The 16658-nt window shown below is 31.9% G+C and overlaps 1 protein-coding gene across 1 annotated transcript; it reads right to left on the bottom strand.

The window, feature by feature from the left end:
• Positions 1 to 953: 953 nt before the first annotated feature.
• On the bottom strand, positions 954 to 9787 carry LOC7461971 (copper-transporting ATPase RAN1). Its single transcript, XM_002303313.4, has 9 exons — positions 9339 to 9787; positions 7612 to 8226; positions 6818 to 7247; positions 6290 to 6615; positions 5415 to 5473; positions 4957 to 5299; positions 4426 to 4626; positions 4066 to 4323; positions 954 to 1634 (listed from the first exon to the last, which is right to left on the bottom strand). Exons 1-9 carry the CDS (start codon positions 9654 to 9656, stop codon positions 1158 to 1160), a joined length of 3027 nt encoding a protein of 1008 aa, XP_002303349.4. The 5' UTR covers positions 9657 to 9787; the 3' UTR covers positions 954 to 1157.
• Between the last annotated feature and the right edge of the window lie 6871 nt (positions 9788 to 16658).

Here is a 16658-nt window from a genome sequence, read left to right as displayed (position 1 = left end):
TAATATTTTTTCAAATAAAAAATAATTTTTTTAAAAAAATATCACATTACCAAATAGGTACTTCACCATAATCTCAAATGTCAACCATATACCGTTGAGGATTCAATATGATATTTGAAACTTGCTATTATAAAGGGATAATTTTGCATTTTTTTTTTGTGGTGCTTTATATTTAGTGTGTGTTTGTTTTTGAAAAAGACATTAATGAAAAATAATAAATTTAATTTTTGTTGATAACCCCCACTATTGAAAAAATAAATGACCAATTTATTTTTCAATACATTTAAAGTACCTTTCTTTTACCATCTAGCAGGCTATTAGAGCTGTTCGTTTATTTTGAGTTTTGATATAAAATACAATAACATGATTGTATAAAGGGTGATGTTTTGCTCACTCCATAACTTATTATTAGCACTCCATTTATTATAGAGATTAAAGTACTCTTATTGAATATGTGATTTGATTGCTCTTTAATTTTACCTTCTAAAAATACTCCTTCTAATTTTCCTTTTAAAATAATAAGAAAAAAAATATTACATAAAAAACTATATTTTTTTTTTTATCTTCATTACTTGATTTAAGATTTTGTACTTTACAATATATATTTTTTAAATAATATATTTTGGAGGATTTAAATTGTCAAATAGGAATATATATATATATCCCAGAGCCGATCCATAAAGCCTAGCTCCAACTAAAAAAATATTAAATATGCTCTTTAAATTGTTAAATTGTACATTACTTGATTCCAGCAACGCAGCAATCCTGATCAAGTCTTGTAAATAGAAATTCCAAAAGGAAGATGTGAACTAGGTCCCTCCATCTATATTTTCCAATAATTCTCTTTTAATTTCCAAAAACTAAAATTGTTTTCACACTAATAAACTGTCACAAAGTACTAAAAACGAGAGGGGGTAACCAAGCCCTTCTCAATGAAAGGGAAAACCACAAGAAAACACAACAATGATGATATTATACAATCACATTTACATTTTGGGGTGATAAAATTGCAGCCCCTCAGTGTATAAGTTGTGAAAGAAGGTAACAAATACATACAAGATTGCAAGTTTCATGCTTCGTTCTCCACCTCATCTACATTTTTAATTATTTATTTCCTACAGATTTGAATGAAACCTAGAGTTTTTATTTTTCTCCTTCTAATCTACAGTTATTTCCAAGATGGTGGTAAGTCTGGGTTTTCTATATCTTCTAAGAAGTAAAGACGAGCATACAACACTTACAGATGAAAGAGCCATGCAAGCACCGGCTGCCCATGGTGGCAGCATGATCCCTAGGGAAGGAAAGAACATCCCAGCAGCAATAGGTATTGCGATCACATTGTAACCCATGGCAAAAATATAATTCAATCTAATGCGAGAGAAGGTTTTTCTTGAGAGATCAATGGCTGTGATTACATCCTCCAAGTTATTCCTCATCAAGACATAGTCAGCAGCTTCTATGGCGATATCTGTCCCCGCACCAATAGCCATGCCAACATCTGCAGCAGCAAGAGCAGGAGAGTCATTGATGCCATCACCCACCATTGCTACTATGCTTCCATCCTTTTGAAAAGACTGGATAACATCGGCTTTGCCAGCTGGCATTACTTCAGCCCTAACATCTTGAATGCCCACCTGCTCAGCAAAAAAGGACTTCAAGACTTTTAAGTTTTTCTTTTATATATATATATATATACACACATAAACCTTTCAAACAATACAAGGAAAACCTGAATTTATTTTCGTTGCAAAAAAAAAAAAGCCCACCCAATGTAAATCGATATTTTCTTTTTCACAAAGAAAAATCACAATTGTTTGTTTTTGTCCTACGAGCAGGCAAGGCGCAACTAAAATCAGCATATAAAGAGCTATTTAGCATAATAACAATGACCAACACAAATTTGTTTCAAAAAGAGACCTATCAATAACAGCACAAATGAGAGGGAACGAGCAATAAATGATGCCAGCAACGAACAGTTACTTAATCAACAAAACTAAGAATCTATCTGTTGTTTCATGTGGGTTACTAAACACATCATCATCAACTGCAAAATCACTACTAAAAACTGTTATAAAACATGTCATAATACAAAATTTTCACTTCATGAGAGGTATAGAAAAATAATATTTTGGTAAAGATAAAAACGAAACTGTCACAGCAGAACGTCAAAGGATTTGGGATTCTATTGTCTTGGTGGAATAAGAGAAACGTAAAAGATAGATCAGAACCAGGATATATAAATAGGGTTTTTTCTATTACCAGAAAGTTGGTGTCTACTTTCATGAAAGAGTGGACACCAACAAGGTGATTATTGCATTCAATTCAGTCATGAGTCTACAAACTGTATATAATTGTGTGAAAATAGAAATAGTAGGTACTGCTACCAAAGTTTCCGGATAAAATTAATGGGCAAGACATCATAGAAATTACTACATTATTGACCCACGCTACACTATAGATTGATTCAAATTTTTCTTGAACATAAAAAAACTGATTAGATGTTGCTAATGTTTTTTTCAGTAAAAAAAATTAAATCGTGTGAAGGTTAACCTGATATAACCAGGTTAACTTTGCAAGTCTAAAAACAACTCATACAACCCGTAAAAACATAGTTTTACAAAAAAAAAATTCAAGATGATTTCTTTTTTTAATATTAGGATAACAATTTATTGGATTGACTTAGGTTAACATGTCAAATCCGTGACCTGAATTATAAGACTATGATAACTCCATAGAAAACAAATCAAAATAAATTATGAAACATAATTCTCAATCAACCCAATACTGAAGGATGCAATTGAAAAAAAAATCAATTAAAAATGACCTAAAAAAATGACCCAAGTTAACTTGTCAAACCCGCGACCTGGGTCATAAGACCAAGATAACCCCATGGAAAGCAAATCAAAACAAATTACGAATTACAATCCTCAATTCACCCAAATGTTGAAGAATGAGATTAAAAAAAATCAATTAAAAAAAACACAAGTCAATCAGCCAAACTTGTAATCTAGATAATCAAACCAAGATAACCTCATAGAAAAAAATAAAAAAAATTACTTGATTTAACCCGATTTAACCTGTTAAATCCGCGACATTAGTCATCAAACTGAAATAACCATATAGAGAGTAAATCAAAACAAATTATGAAACTCAATTTCCAATCACCTTTGTCAGACCCAATTAAACAATGAAATTTATAAAAAATTCTAATTAAGAAAATGACCCAAAAGGTGAGTCAAGTTAACCTATGAAGCACTATTATCGGGTCGTGAGATAGAAATAACCTGATAAGAAACAAACCGAAACAAATCATGAAGCCTAATTTCCAATTAAACACAATATTAAATGATGAAATTAGGGGGAAAAATCAATTAAAAAAAAAGAAGAAAAATAACTGAGTCTATTGGATTAACCCACTAAACTCGCGATCCGAGTCATGAGATGCAGACAACCCAATAAAAAGCAAACTTAATGTTGAAAGACTCGTGATCCGAGTCATGAGACCAAAATAACCTCTTAGAAAGAAAATAAAAAAACAACCCGATTTAACTGAAGTTAAAATACCAAAACTCGTGACCTTGATCTTAACCAAGATATCCTCATGGAAAGCAAATTAAAAAAAAAATTATGAAGCTCAATTACTAACCGACCTAGTGTTAAATGATGAAATTAAAAAAAAAAATTCAATTAAAAAATGACACAAAAAATGACTCTAGTCAACTCGGGTTAACCCGTTAAGCACTATTCCCGGGTCATGAGGCTGAAATAACATAATAGAAAATAAACAAAACAAATCATGAAGTTTAATTCTCAATCAACCGAATATTAAATAATGAAATTGGAAAAAAAAGTTAATTAAGAAAAAAAAACTTGAATCAACTAGGTTAACTCGTCAAACTCACGATCCGTGTTATGAGAGTATGATAACTCAATAAAAACCAAATGATGAAATTAAAAAAAAAAACATTAATTGAAAGAAAATCAAAGAAGAAAAGAAAAAAAATTGCAAAGCATTGTTATTCAAATGAATAGGCTTTGTGAGGAGTTATAGTTAATAATACAAACCTCCTTAGCAACTGCGCGTGCTGTCCTCCAATTATCCCCTGTCACCATGACTGGTTTGACACCCATTTTCAGAAGGCCCTCGATTACTACAGCAGCTTCTCTCTTTAATGGATCTGCAATCCCCAAAATACCAATTATGTTGTCATCAAATGCAACAAGGACACCTGTCTTTGCACTTTCTTCGAGCTCTACTACAAAATTTTCTACTTGGTCTGGAATGGCAATTCCACTTTCAGTCATCAGTTTCCGGTTACCAACCTGTTAAGGATACAGTCCTATGAGTATTCCCAGACATGATTGAACATCTTTCTAGAGATTAAAGCTGCAATATATGTTACAGGTTTATGCCAAGGAACTCACCAAAATTCGTTTTCCATCTATGAAGCACTTCACACCACTTCCAGGATGAGCCAAGAAGTCTGAGACATCAAGAAGCCACCCAGAGATTGTAGACCCTTTGCTGGGGGTTTGGCCATCATTGGTTGCAGGAGGTTCATCAAAGGAATGGAAATGGCGTGCATGTTCCACAATTGCTTTTGCCAATGGATGTTCACTGCTAGCCTGAGACATGTGAACAGGGTAATGGGGAATCAGAGATTGCCTTCATATTTTTTTAATAATTATAAAGAAGAATGGGGGGAGGAGGGGGTGATTTCCTTCGATACCTAATTATGTCTAGCATGTCACACGATGCATTATGGCATATATTCCTGTACTTTTAAATTATGGGTCATTTCTGTACCACCCCCTTAAAGGCACTAACTTTGAAACCATAAATGGACACCAAAGACATTACCAACCGAGCTCTGATAGAATGTGTATGCACACACATCATAAGAACACGCCCAAACACATTCAAATATACATTTGTCAAAAAGAAAAAAGAATCACCTCTGCAGAAGCCACCCATCTGAGAAATTCTCCACGACCCATTCCAGTGAAAACTTTTACATCAGTTACTGTGGCTTTTCCCTGGGTTAGAGTACCTGTTTTATCCAATATCACATACTTAATCTTCTGAGCCCTTTCCAAAGCATCTCCTCCTTTTATCAGCACACCATGGTTAGCACCAACCCCAGTAGCAACCATGACAGCAGTTGGTGTTGCCAGACCAAGTGCACACGGACATGCAATCACCACCACTGAGATCGAAAACATGAGGGAAAAAACAAAGTAATTGCCATTTTCTGGAAGCCATTCTTCCGGGTAAGCTCCAGAAATTCCACTAATGTACCTGCAAGAAATTACGGAAAATATTTAACCAAAAGTTATGAATACAACTACAAAGTTATCAATATATGTATATATAAGATACCACATCAACAAAGCAAAACAAGCCATGGAATTACCAGCTAAACAATGTGACTAGAGCCAATCCAACAACTGTAGGAACAAAAATGCTTGCCACCTGCAACTCATAAAAATATCTAAGATAAGAAGAATATAGAAGTAAGAGCATCTGAGTGCATTCTATCCATATGCATAATAGCAGCAATTCTTGCAGACTTACAGAAAAAAGAGTGGCCAGAAAGAAATGAACTTGGATATGCATACAAAACAAGACACAAGTGTGATGGTTTTGGCTGGTAATGTAAACCAAACGAGCTAAAAACATCCTGTTGGTTTAATTCTATCCAAGACCTAGCAATACCTGTAATACAGTAGAGTGGAACAGATAAAGACAAACTTGATTACAAGGTTTAAGAAATTGATTGAACCCTAAGGCACTGTCCCAGTGATGTTATATCAAGTAATACATAATCCATATCTGTAAAAACAGCCGACAGAAACAAGAACCATAAAATATTCCAGCAAGACAAAATGGCAATCTTAAAGGTGGTTTATATTCTGATCATACTTATGTCTCTACATCCCAATAAACTAGCTCAAATTTTTAAACAAAATTGCAAGCAGACCTTTTGTTCATCAAAATAAGGGACAACTAAGCTAATGCATAGCATATATCTGGCATATAATAATATGGATCAACAATTTAATAAGGACCGTATTATAATTGATATCTTAGCAACAGAAAACAAGTGTTTAACAAAGGTACGGTTTACTTAATGCACCAAAACTCATTTAGTTAAGATGGATAGGCAAGCAACAGGAACAGCGGTTCTTCCCAAAGCAGATGTCATATTGCCATGAAATTTTTCTGGCAGAAGGACAATAATAAAAAAAAAAAAAACAAAAAAAATTAATGCGCATAAATGCTACTTACATAATCTGCAAATTTCTGTATTGGAGCTTTGGACATCTGGGCTGTCTCAACCAAACTAATTATCTGGCTCAATACAGCATCTGATCCTACTTTAGTAGCTTGTATGTGAAGAGCACCATGTAAATTTATTGTACCTCCAATAACTGATGAACTAGCTTCCTTCAGAACAGGAGCAGATTCACCAGTTACCATGCTTTCATTAACATGACTTGAACCCCATACAACAACACCGTCTGCAGGAACTTTGGTACCAGGAGGAACTTTTAATATGTCACCAGGCTGAATAAGTAATGAATCTATCTCCCTTTCTCCAATGCTCTTTCCACCTAGAATATGAACCAATATCTGCTTAGTTATTCAATGGTTTGGTTTTCTTTATTATTATTTTTTTGGCCTGACTAAGATTGACAGGAAATTATCTATATTTCGATATTGGCGATAGGTATATTTCGAAAATTTTGAAAGAGATAATTCCGAACCATATCTCAAGAACAAGAGGTTAAAAAAAGAAAAGCTAAAAAAAATTACCTTTGTCTTTGACAACCAGCAGTGCTGTTGCTGGAGCAAGTTGTACTAGCTTCTTGATGGCATCTGACGTTTTTCCCTTGGCAAGGCACTCCAAATACTTTCCCAACAATACAAATGTTATCAGCATGGAACTTGTTTCAAAGTATGTTGGGGACCAAAGGCCAGTGACTGCACCATATAGGAGCGCACAAACAGAGTAGAAGTACGAGGCTGAAGTTCCCAATGCAACTAAAACATCCATGTTGGTTGAACCATTTCGAAGGGCTCTACCAGCTGCCACATAGAACCGCTTCCCAATTACAAATTGAACAACACTCACCAATGCCCACTTTAACCAATCACCCATTAGGAAGGGTCCACAGCGCCAGAGTAGCAAGGAATACAGCAGTGGTATGTGAGGACAAATTACTCGCATGAAAAAGATGGGAATCTGGATCCAATTCATCAAATGCTAATGATGAATACAATGATAAACAATAAAAAAAGACTAACAAAGAAACAAAGAGATGCCTACATGGGCTTTTCAAGTATACTAAGAGAAGATGTCATGGTAGGAAGATTCCCAGAAGAATGCATGAATACACAATGCCTTCTCAATTATCCTCAGTCATTAGAAGAAACCAGGAAAGTGTATAGTGCAAACTTGTGCATGCAAGCAGCAGATAATGAAACCAATTGTAAACTAACATCAACGCATTCAACAACCCCCGCACAAATACTCGTAAGAAAAAAAACATTAGGAATATCATGTTGAAGAGGTAATCAAAACCATTGGCATGTTAAAAAATACTCACACTAAGAAACAGGCTGGAAATGAAAAGTCGAAACATAACAGAAATTTCTCCAACATCCTTAGAAGTCATTCTTGAGTAAGGGTTAATGACATGTAATTTGAACTTCCCATTGCTCCCTCCCTCAACTCCATCAACCAAGGATCTAGAACCTACAACTTCAGGGTCAAAGAGAACTTCTAGTTCACTGGATAACTGGTTGTAACGGAATTGCCGTACTCCTTTAAGCATTATCAGTATTCCCTCTAAAAGCTGCACATCCATCTCACTGAATATCCCAGCAACTCCTAGTAAGATTTTATCCTGTTGACTACTCTGTACAAGAGATGCATCAAAGCCTGCATCTTCAATAGCATTCACTATATCATCTTTGCTAATTACAGTAGGGTCATACTCAACTTCCCCTAAAGAAGTAGCCAACGCCACCACAGCCCTTTTGACACCAGGACAATTTCTCAAAATACCTTCAACAGAGTTCACACAGGCTGCACAGGTCATACCTCCAATTGTGAATTGCCCCAAAAGGGTTCCATTTGGCTTTGTTTTTAATATACTAGGTTCAGATAGAATCTCTGCTTCAAAACCTGCATCCTCAATTGCATTCTTGATATCATCGTCCTGAATTAAGACATTATAAAATACTTCAGTAAATTTATGTAAACAGCAGTTAAGCCATGCAACGTAATAGCCCATGCAGTTTTTTAAGCCATTACAGAGAAGGAAACCATGTGACATAAATCTCTCAATAGTAATATAAAGTTATAAACATCTCAGAGAACCCGTTGTCAAGTTGTCTTTAAGCAACTGTGGAAACTCATTTTCATAAGCTACAAATACATAACCTTGAAATTCATAAATCAAATATAGTTGAAGCATTGCTATCAAGTATTTCGCATATATAATTTAATTTAATCAAATTTAGTTGAAGCATTGCAATCAAGTATGGGGGTTTTTAGAGTACCTGAAGATTTCATTTTACCAAATCCCCATACCACAGCAAGAAATTTAACCAGAAATAGGGACACAGAATTTCAAAGTCGAACTTTCTGAGTGTATCCATGCACAAAAATGTAGGAGCAAGAAATCTTTAACTAGAATGCATCCCGAGTAACTGGTAATATAGCATATGCCCAGCTGTTCGGCCTTATCAATAGCAATGTCAAAGCATACCTCTCTTATCATGTAGGACTAATATGTCTTCTTAGATCTCTTCTAACATCAGAAGCACTATAATCATAAAGAAATTCCTCAATAAAAGTCTATCCAATGATCCATAAATGCATATAAAAAAAAAATTACCATGTTCAAAATCATACGAACTCAACATCGATCAGAAAACTAACCTAGTGCTTAAAAGTCAAAGTACATCAGTTTTAAAAACTTCGAACAGCTAATAATTCAGCTCAAAACACCATGCTATAAAAACTTCCAATCCATCATCAGCTATAATAATTAAAAAAAAAAAAAAAAACACAAGCTGAAAATATAGAACTTCTTCAGATTTAGAACTAACGTATGATCCATTTCAGTACCATAAACCAGTAACTAAAGATATACCAAAACAAAATTTCAAAATAACCAACACAAAATCAAAGTTACTGACTAAATTATAAGAAGCTACGAGTTAAACAAAAAAACAAAAAAAAAGTAACAAAAACATACATCTCCTAATTCACAACCAAGCACCAAAATCAAAATTCAATTAGCCACCACCACCAATACCAACCTACCTTAACCAAAGCAGGGTCGAATACGACGTCAGCTTTATTTTGAAGCAAAGCAACAGAAGCTCTGAAAACCCCATGAACACTCTTCAATGCTGATTCAACAGAATTGGAACAAGCAGCACAAGTCATCCCTGTAACTCTCACTTGAATTCTCTTAGACCCAACTTCTCCAATCACAATTGCATGCGAACCGTCATTATGATCGTCCCGGCTTTCACAGGAATCAAGAAGCCTAACATCCTCCATCATGTCATCGGTGTAAACCATAGCCAGAGGGGATTGCCGGGTGCCGGCCACCTGGGTCAGCTGTAGGTCTCTCATGCTAGGTGACGTCAATACGGGTCACAAGCAGAGCCAATCTCTCTCGATGTAATCAAAGAAATTAAAAATGGAAATGGAAAGAAACACGGAAGAAAGAGAGAGATTCTGGGAGGTAGAGAGAGGGAAGATTTAATGGTGGATAGTATATTAAAATAATATGTGTTTTATTTTTTAAAATTAGTAGATTAAAATAATTTAAAATATAAAATAATTAATTTAAACTACAAGAATTTTAAAAATATTCAAAAATATTTTTTAATCAAAAAATAAATACACTCTAAAATCATATTTACTATTTAGCCTGCGTCTTAAGTTTTGCATATTTTTAAGTTTTTTTAAATTAATTTTTTTATATTTTAAAATTATTTTAATATGTTGATGTTAAAAAAATAAAAAATATTTTTTAGTATAAAATATTTTAAAAAATAATATTTATAATTGTTTCAAATAACTTAAATTTAAAATTACATAATTACCTTCTGTACTTGCATTGTTGGTGGTTTTGTACTCCCATCAGTACGCTCTGTTGCTTTTAATATATAACTTAAAAAAAAAAACAAATATCAGTTGATTGTGATTTTTCTTTAATAAATAATATTTGTAAGATTAGAGGAAAAACATATATTAAGACAGTCTACATTAGAGTTTTTTTACTCCAGCGTGGTGAAAAATGATAAAATAACAGTGTAAAACATATTTAGAAAAATAGTAAAGTTTTAAGAGATATAGAAGATATTTATAATTTACCAATTGTAACTTTCTAAAATTATAAAATTATTAAATATAAGATTCGATAAAAAAATAAGAGAGCGGAGAGAGAAACAAAAAAATAATAATCTTGGAGACATTTTTAAACTCTGATGATGATATCATTGATATTATTAAAAGATCTTGACGAGATGATTTCAATGACACAAAGTAAGGTCACCAATGATGATTGAAATGAGTCACACGAGTAACCCAAAAACAAGTGAGTCTCGACACCTTTGAAACATTTGTGTGACTCATTATGTTCATCGTTTGTGATTTTTTTTGGTGTTGTTGTGTTCGTCTTATCGAAATCTTTTTATAGTATCGATAGTGTCATCATCAGAGTTTTAGTATGCGAGATGATATAATTTTGATTTTTGTTTATTCTTATATAATCATTTTTTAATAATTTAATTATATTATTATAATCGCATTCGTGTGTTCTATAATCATATAATTATGTTTATTTACATAGTTTTTAAACGCTATTAGTAACAGATCTACATCCTTAAAAAATAGCGTAATTCTTTAGTTTTGTAGCATTTTATTTATTTCCCAACCGAGTACAAATATTTATTTATTTTTATTGATTCAAATTGAATTTAGAAATTTTCTATTCTAAAACTAAAATCAAATGGTAATAAAATTTTAAGAAATGCACACCAATAACAGATCTATAACTCAAATTGCAGATTTTTACTTCTTCTTCTTTAAAAGACATCAATAAATAACACTTGAATATTATTTTCTACATCAAAAAAAAATTCAACCCGGCTCGCAGTACACGCACACCACCTGTATAGTTGTCCATCAAGACTTATCAATCTCTTGGGAAAGAATTAATGAGCAAGTGGAAATCACGTACAAACTAGACAAATAAATGAATGGACGAGTGGCACTGTTTAATATAGATAATGTTTAAAAAATTAATTAAATTATAAATTCAGGAGACTCAAATGATAATGATAAATCATGATACTCAATCTATATATATACGATAGTAAAACAGATGCAATTTTAAGTGTGTTATATGGTTATTATATATGAATTGTTTATGTTTAAATTAATACTTTAATCATCTAGTAGGTGGACCAGTGATAAAAGATTAGGACTAAGAGGTTTGTTTCCCATGTGATATCAGATTCGAGTCATGTGGTTGCTAATATGGTAGTCACTGGAAGCTTATATGGTCGTTAACTTTAGGGCCTGTAGAATTAGTCGAGGTGCGTGCAAGCTGATCTGGACACCCATGTTAATAAAAAAATATTATACTTTACAATCTTAACCAATAATACTTTGAAATCAAATAAACAATTAACTCATGTATTAGTTCCTCTTGTCGTATATACATGGAGGTAAAAAAGGAGAAAAATTAAGACGTTAATATCAAATTGAAAAAAGAAAAAAGCATGAGAAGCTTTTTTAACTAGAAACTTTAAATCTATAGTTTTATTGTAAAGTATTTTTACTTAAACCAATTGAAAATTCATATCATAGGTTTTAATTTTAAATGCTTATTGAGTGTTTTGGGATGGAATATAAAGTAATAAAAAAAATATTTCTTATACTTATCAATCTATATCAAAATCCTTCAAGTTGGTAAAAGAATTTATGATAGTATAGGAATTGAATTATAATTATTTGAACCCTTGATATTTTTCAGTTAATTAAACCTGTTTTAAATAAAATTATAAAATCAAGCGATACAATATTATTTATTTAAAAATAAGAATAATTAAGAATTTAAATTTAATATATTGTATATTTCTTAAAACTTTATGACCATTTGATTTTAGTTCTAGAATAGAAAATTTCTAAATTCAATTTGAATCAAGTGATATAATATTATACACACACCTCCCACTCAGCCCAAGAAATACACTAATAGCCACCGCAATATCTCCTCACTCATCTGCAACCAGCCCCCAAGGTAAGCTCCTAACTACTTTTCCTTCTTCGTTTTTTTTACTCTAGGTTTTGTATGATGGTTACTATTTACATTGTTTATTTTATTTTATCTCTACTAGCTTCACAATAGCATTAAATTCATTTATAAAGAATTATGTTATCACCATTTTATGTACGTACACAAGGTAATTTTGCACTTTTGTTTTTACGTATGTACATGTGTGCAAAAAAATTCATTTTTAGAAGTTGATAACTTTTGACTTGCAATTATTTTTATTTTTATTTTATTTTAAATATCTTCGAAATAATTTTTTCATCACTTCTAAAAACTTTGCTACCGTCTTTTTGCTTACCCATGTGTGTGAATTTTTTTTTTTTTGAAATTAACAACTTTTAACTCGTGCATTTATTTATTTATTTTTACTAGCTTTGAAATAGTGTAATTATCATTTTGTAAAAAAGTCCCGTCAACTTTATGTATGTATATGTAAATATTTATTTTTCAAATAAAAATAAAAATTATGTTGATGATTTTTGTCAAGTTTGCATCATGTTTTTATAAAAAATGAGTTCTTAACCAACAAGAAAAATAGATCTCTTGATTTATAGTGACCGACGGAGGCCTAGTATGATGTTTATAACTTTAATTAAAACATATTAAAAAATGCATCAACAAGTTTTTATTAAGTTAATGATATGTTTTGTTAAATTTTAATTTTAACAGTTAGGTTGATAAGTTTTCTAGCTAGTTTTAGAGATAGATGCAAGTTTAGCATGATACTTTTAATTTAAAAAAAAAAAATTAAAAACAATTATTGAATTACGAGACTTTTGATTCAATTCTCAACAAAAACTCGACGAACATACACCGATAATAAATAACTTACGAATCTTCTTGGAAATCATTTAAACAATTATTGGTATGTGTATAATATATTTAAGAGAAAATACAAAACAAAAATAATCTTTTCTAAAAAAGGATATGGTAAGAATGATGTTTATCTTTTTAAAAGTATAATAAATCCCTTACTCAAATTTCTGAAACTAATATATATTTTAGGATTCTTTGTTTCCTTGAAAACTAGGCATGACTCCATTTTTTTGTGATTCCATTTAATTTTGGAGGTTTTATTTTTATATTGGGTAGCAACAATCCTAATCTTGATCAATCACGGTCGATTATATTCATTCTTAATTGATTATATTCCGTCAGACATGGTTGATTTTATTTAAATTAAATGTAAACACTTCTTTTTTGATAAACACTAAATAAGATAGATATATTTACTTGTTGTCGAATCATGTATGATTAAAGAAGTTAAATAATGCTCCTATCAAAGGACTTGACCTGCTGTGTTTATGGTTTAATTTCCCGTCACTATGTGCAAATAGTCTAGCCTTTTAGTATTTCAAAAACACTACCTTAAATATTATACTATCAATCAAGGTTTATGAAATAGTTTGAAAACATACTCAATTAATTATCTATATGAAATACAGAATCTAAAGCTTTAGAATAGATAATGGACAAGAAAAAAAAACCAAAACATAAGGAAAATAATAGAAGGTAGAAGGTTATTGATGGTAATAAATATTTCTCTAATCTCTTTTGTGTAGGATTTATGGATGGGATCAAAACTTATACAGAATTAATTCTCTGTGTTTTTAACTTTTAAATACCTATCATAAAAATAAAACAAAATTAACAATTTTACCATAAAACTAGATGTTTTTCCCTTAAGAAAACCTATTCAGGTAATTAACTTGTTGGATATGACGTGTTGTCCACCAGCAAATTAAATATTAGCAACGTCAAATTAGCAAAGCTGCAAAGAAAAGTGAGACAATCTTGGCCAACCAGGACATGACAATCCATCCAAGAAAATGGATTCTGTCATCTTTCCACCCAAAAAAAAAAACATAGTTTAATTTCACCATTCAAAGGGATGGGTTTTCTCATCCTTCCACCAAAGCGTGAAGTTAATTTCCTGGTAAAAATGGACTGATGTGGTGTCCATTCGCACCCACTTATAAAGTGTAAAAAAGTGTGCATGCATGCACATTGCGCGCGCACTCTCGCAGGATCTATGATTATCAACGTTAAATCCTGGCATGCGCTCCATCACAGGTAAAATGAATGGGCACAGAATGAATCAGTGCATGAGATGATGAAATCACACCACAAAGGATCACCATGTACCATCAACTATATATCAAGTACTTGATGTGCCAAGAGTACTGATCTTATAAATTATTCATAGCCATTAAATGCATCATAAGCTTTATGCTCTCGAACCCATCAAAGTTTATCAAATCTGTATAGCATGAATGAGAGTGTGATATGGACGTTTGCAAGAAGAAATGCATGCGAAGTCAAAAGGGTTTTGGTTTTCTTGCTGGGATTGACGTGACATGTTATCTAGAGCAGGCAGTGGGTGTGATGTCAATGATCCAAATGATTTATACAGTATCTTGCAGGTTCCACCGCCGTCACCCAAACAACCAAACAACGAACTCCCACAGTTGGGATTATGATTAGAATTGGATGGTGCTTTTCGTTTAGGGTTGGTGGTGGAGTGGCCACTGAGCCATGATGTATTGTTTCTTATCTCAATAATGGATGCGGTGTCCGTGCTTTGAGTGGATTGCTGCCTGATATGAAAAGAAGATTGTTGTCGGGTCAACGTTACGTCCTTACGCGTGCTAAATCAGAGAGTGAAAAGGAGGATGACAGAGAGGAGAAGCTTTTTAAAGTGGCGCTACTGAAATGATGGGTGCGGTGGTGGCGGAGGTTGGGTCTAAAGATGGAGGGAGGGAGGGAGGCTACTTCTAAATGTATTGGGCCAGATTTATTTGCTGCCTGGTGAACGGACATCCTTTCTAGAAGAATTCTATTTGGGCTGGCTAAGAATCAAGATTTTGTAAAGCCACAGATTGCAAGCCCGCATATATTTAAAAATACAATAACGATAATTTTTTAAAAAAGTATATTTTACTTGAAAATATATAAATAATATTTTTTATTTTTAAAAATTATTTTTGATATTAGAATATAAAAATAAAAAATAATTTAGAAATAAGAATAGTTTTAAATTATTGGATATATTTTATAAAGGAAAATTAAGGGATTTGGAAAAAGTTCCGTCTCATACATCAATGACACGTAGGAAGCGTTAGGTCGTGTGCTGTGGGTTTATCTAAGATCAAAACAATCTTAGCCACTGCAAAACGTCAACGGTTTGATCCCTCTGCCGCAGCATGGATTAAAAAGGAGTTAAGACGACAGTAGTGGGAGCAGATTGGTTGGAAAGCTTGACAAATCACGACTTATTCTTGATTCTTAACTATTCTCAATTAGATTACAGAAATCATTATCTAAGTTCCGGTCAATTTGTGTTTCATAGGCACAAAGCAGCCCAGTCAAAGAGCCGATTGACTATTTCGAACCAATAATATCATATATTTTGCTGCTATTCTTAACTAATTATTAAGAACCAATAAAGTCTAATTAATTATTATTAACAAAACACTATTTCTCAACTCCACCCTTTCACAGCCCTCTATATATATTGTTTTTTATTTTCTTTTGTGTTACATCTTGATCTTATGTATTTAAGTTCTTTTTTCCTTTTAATTTCAATATTTAATATTTAATTTATTGAAAGTGGGACTTTATAATTTTTCTTAATTTATTTTTTGTGAAATTATCTTGATTTCATTATTCAAGTTATGAATTTAACAAGTTAACATTGGTTAACCTGAGTTATTTTCTAATTGATATTTTTTTATTTCATCCTTTATATTGGTTTGGTTGGAAATTAAACTTCATAATTTTTTTTATTTTTTTAAGGGTTATCCCGATCTCATAATATAGGTCGCAAGTATGGCAAGTTAACTCTGTTTATTTTTTGGGTTATTTTATAATTGGGTTTCGTAATTTTATTATATTTATTTTTTATGTAGTTATCATGATCTCATGATCCAAGTAGTAGGTTAGACAAGTCAAGTCAATTATTTTTTTGGGTCTTTTTTAAGTGTATTATTTTTTTCATTTTCACCCTCCAACAACTCGATTTTTTTTTACTTATTTTTTTTCAATTTCATCATTCAATATTAGGTTATTTGAGAATTCAACTTCTTAAATTTTTTTCAATTTTTTTCTATGGAGTTATCTTAATCTCATGGATTTATTTATTTTTTTTCTGTAATTCAACCTTTAACATTGGACTTGTTGGAAAAAAAACCCTTTTTAATTTTTTTTATTTGCTTTTATAAAGTTATCATAGTCTTATGACGTATGTTGCGAGTTTAACAGTTTAATCTTATTTAATTAAGATTGTTTTT

This window comes from Populus trichocarpa, chromosome 3 (assembly GCF_000002775.5).
Source record: "Populus trichocarpa isolate Nisqually-1 chromosome 3, P.trichocarpa_v4.1, whole genome shotgun sequence".
In the NCBI taxonomy this organism is placed as follows: domain Eukaryota; kingdom Viridiplantae; phylum Streptophyta; class Magnoliopsida; order Malpighiales; family Salicaceae; genus Populus; species Populus trichocarpa.
This window is presented reverse-complemented; position numbering and strand designations above follow the sequence as displayed.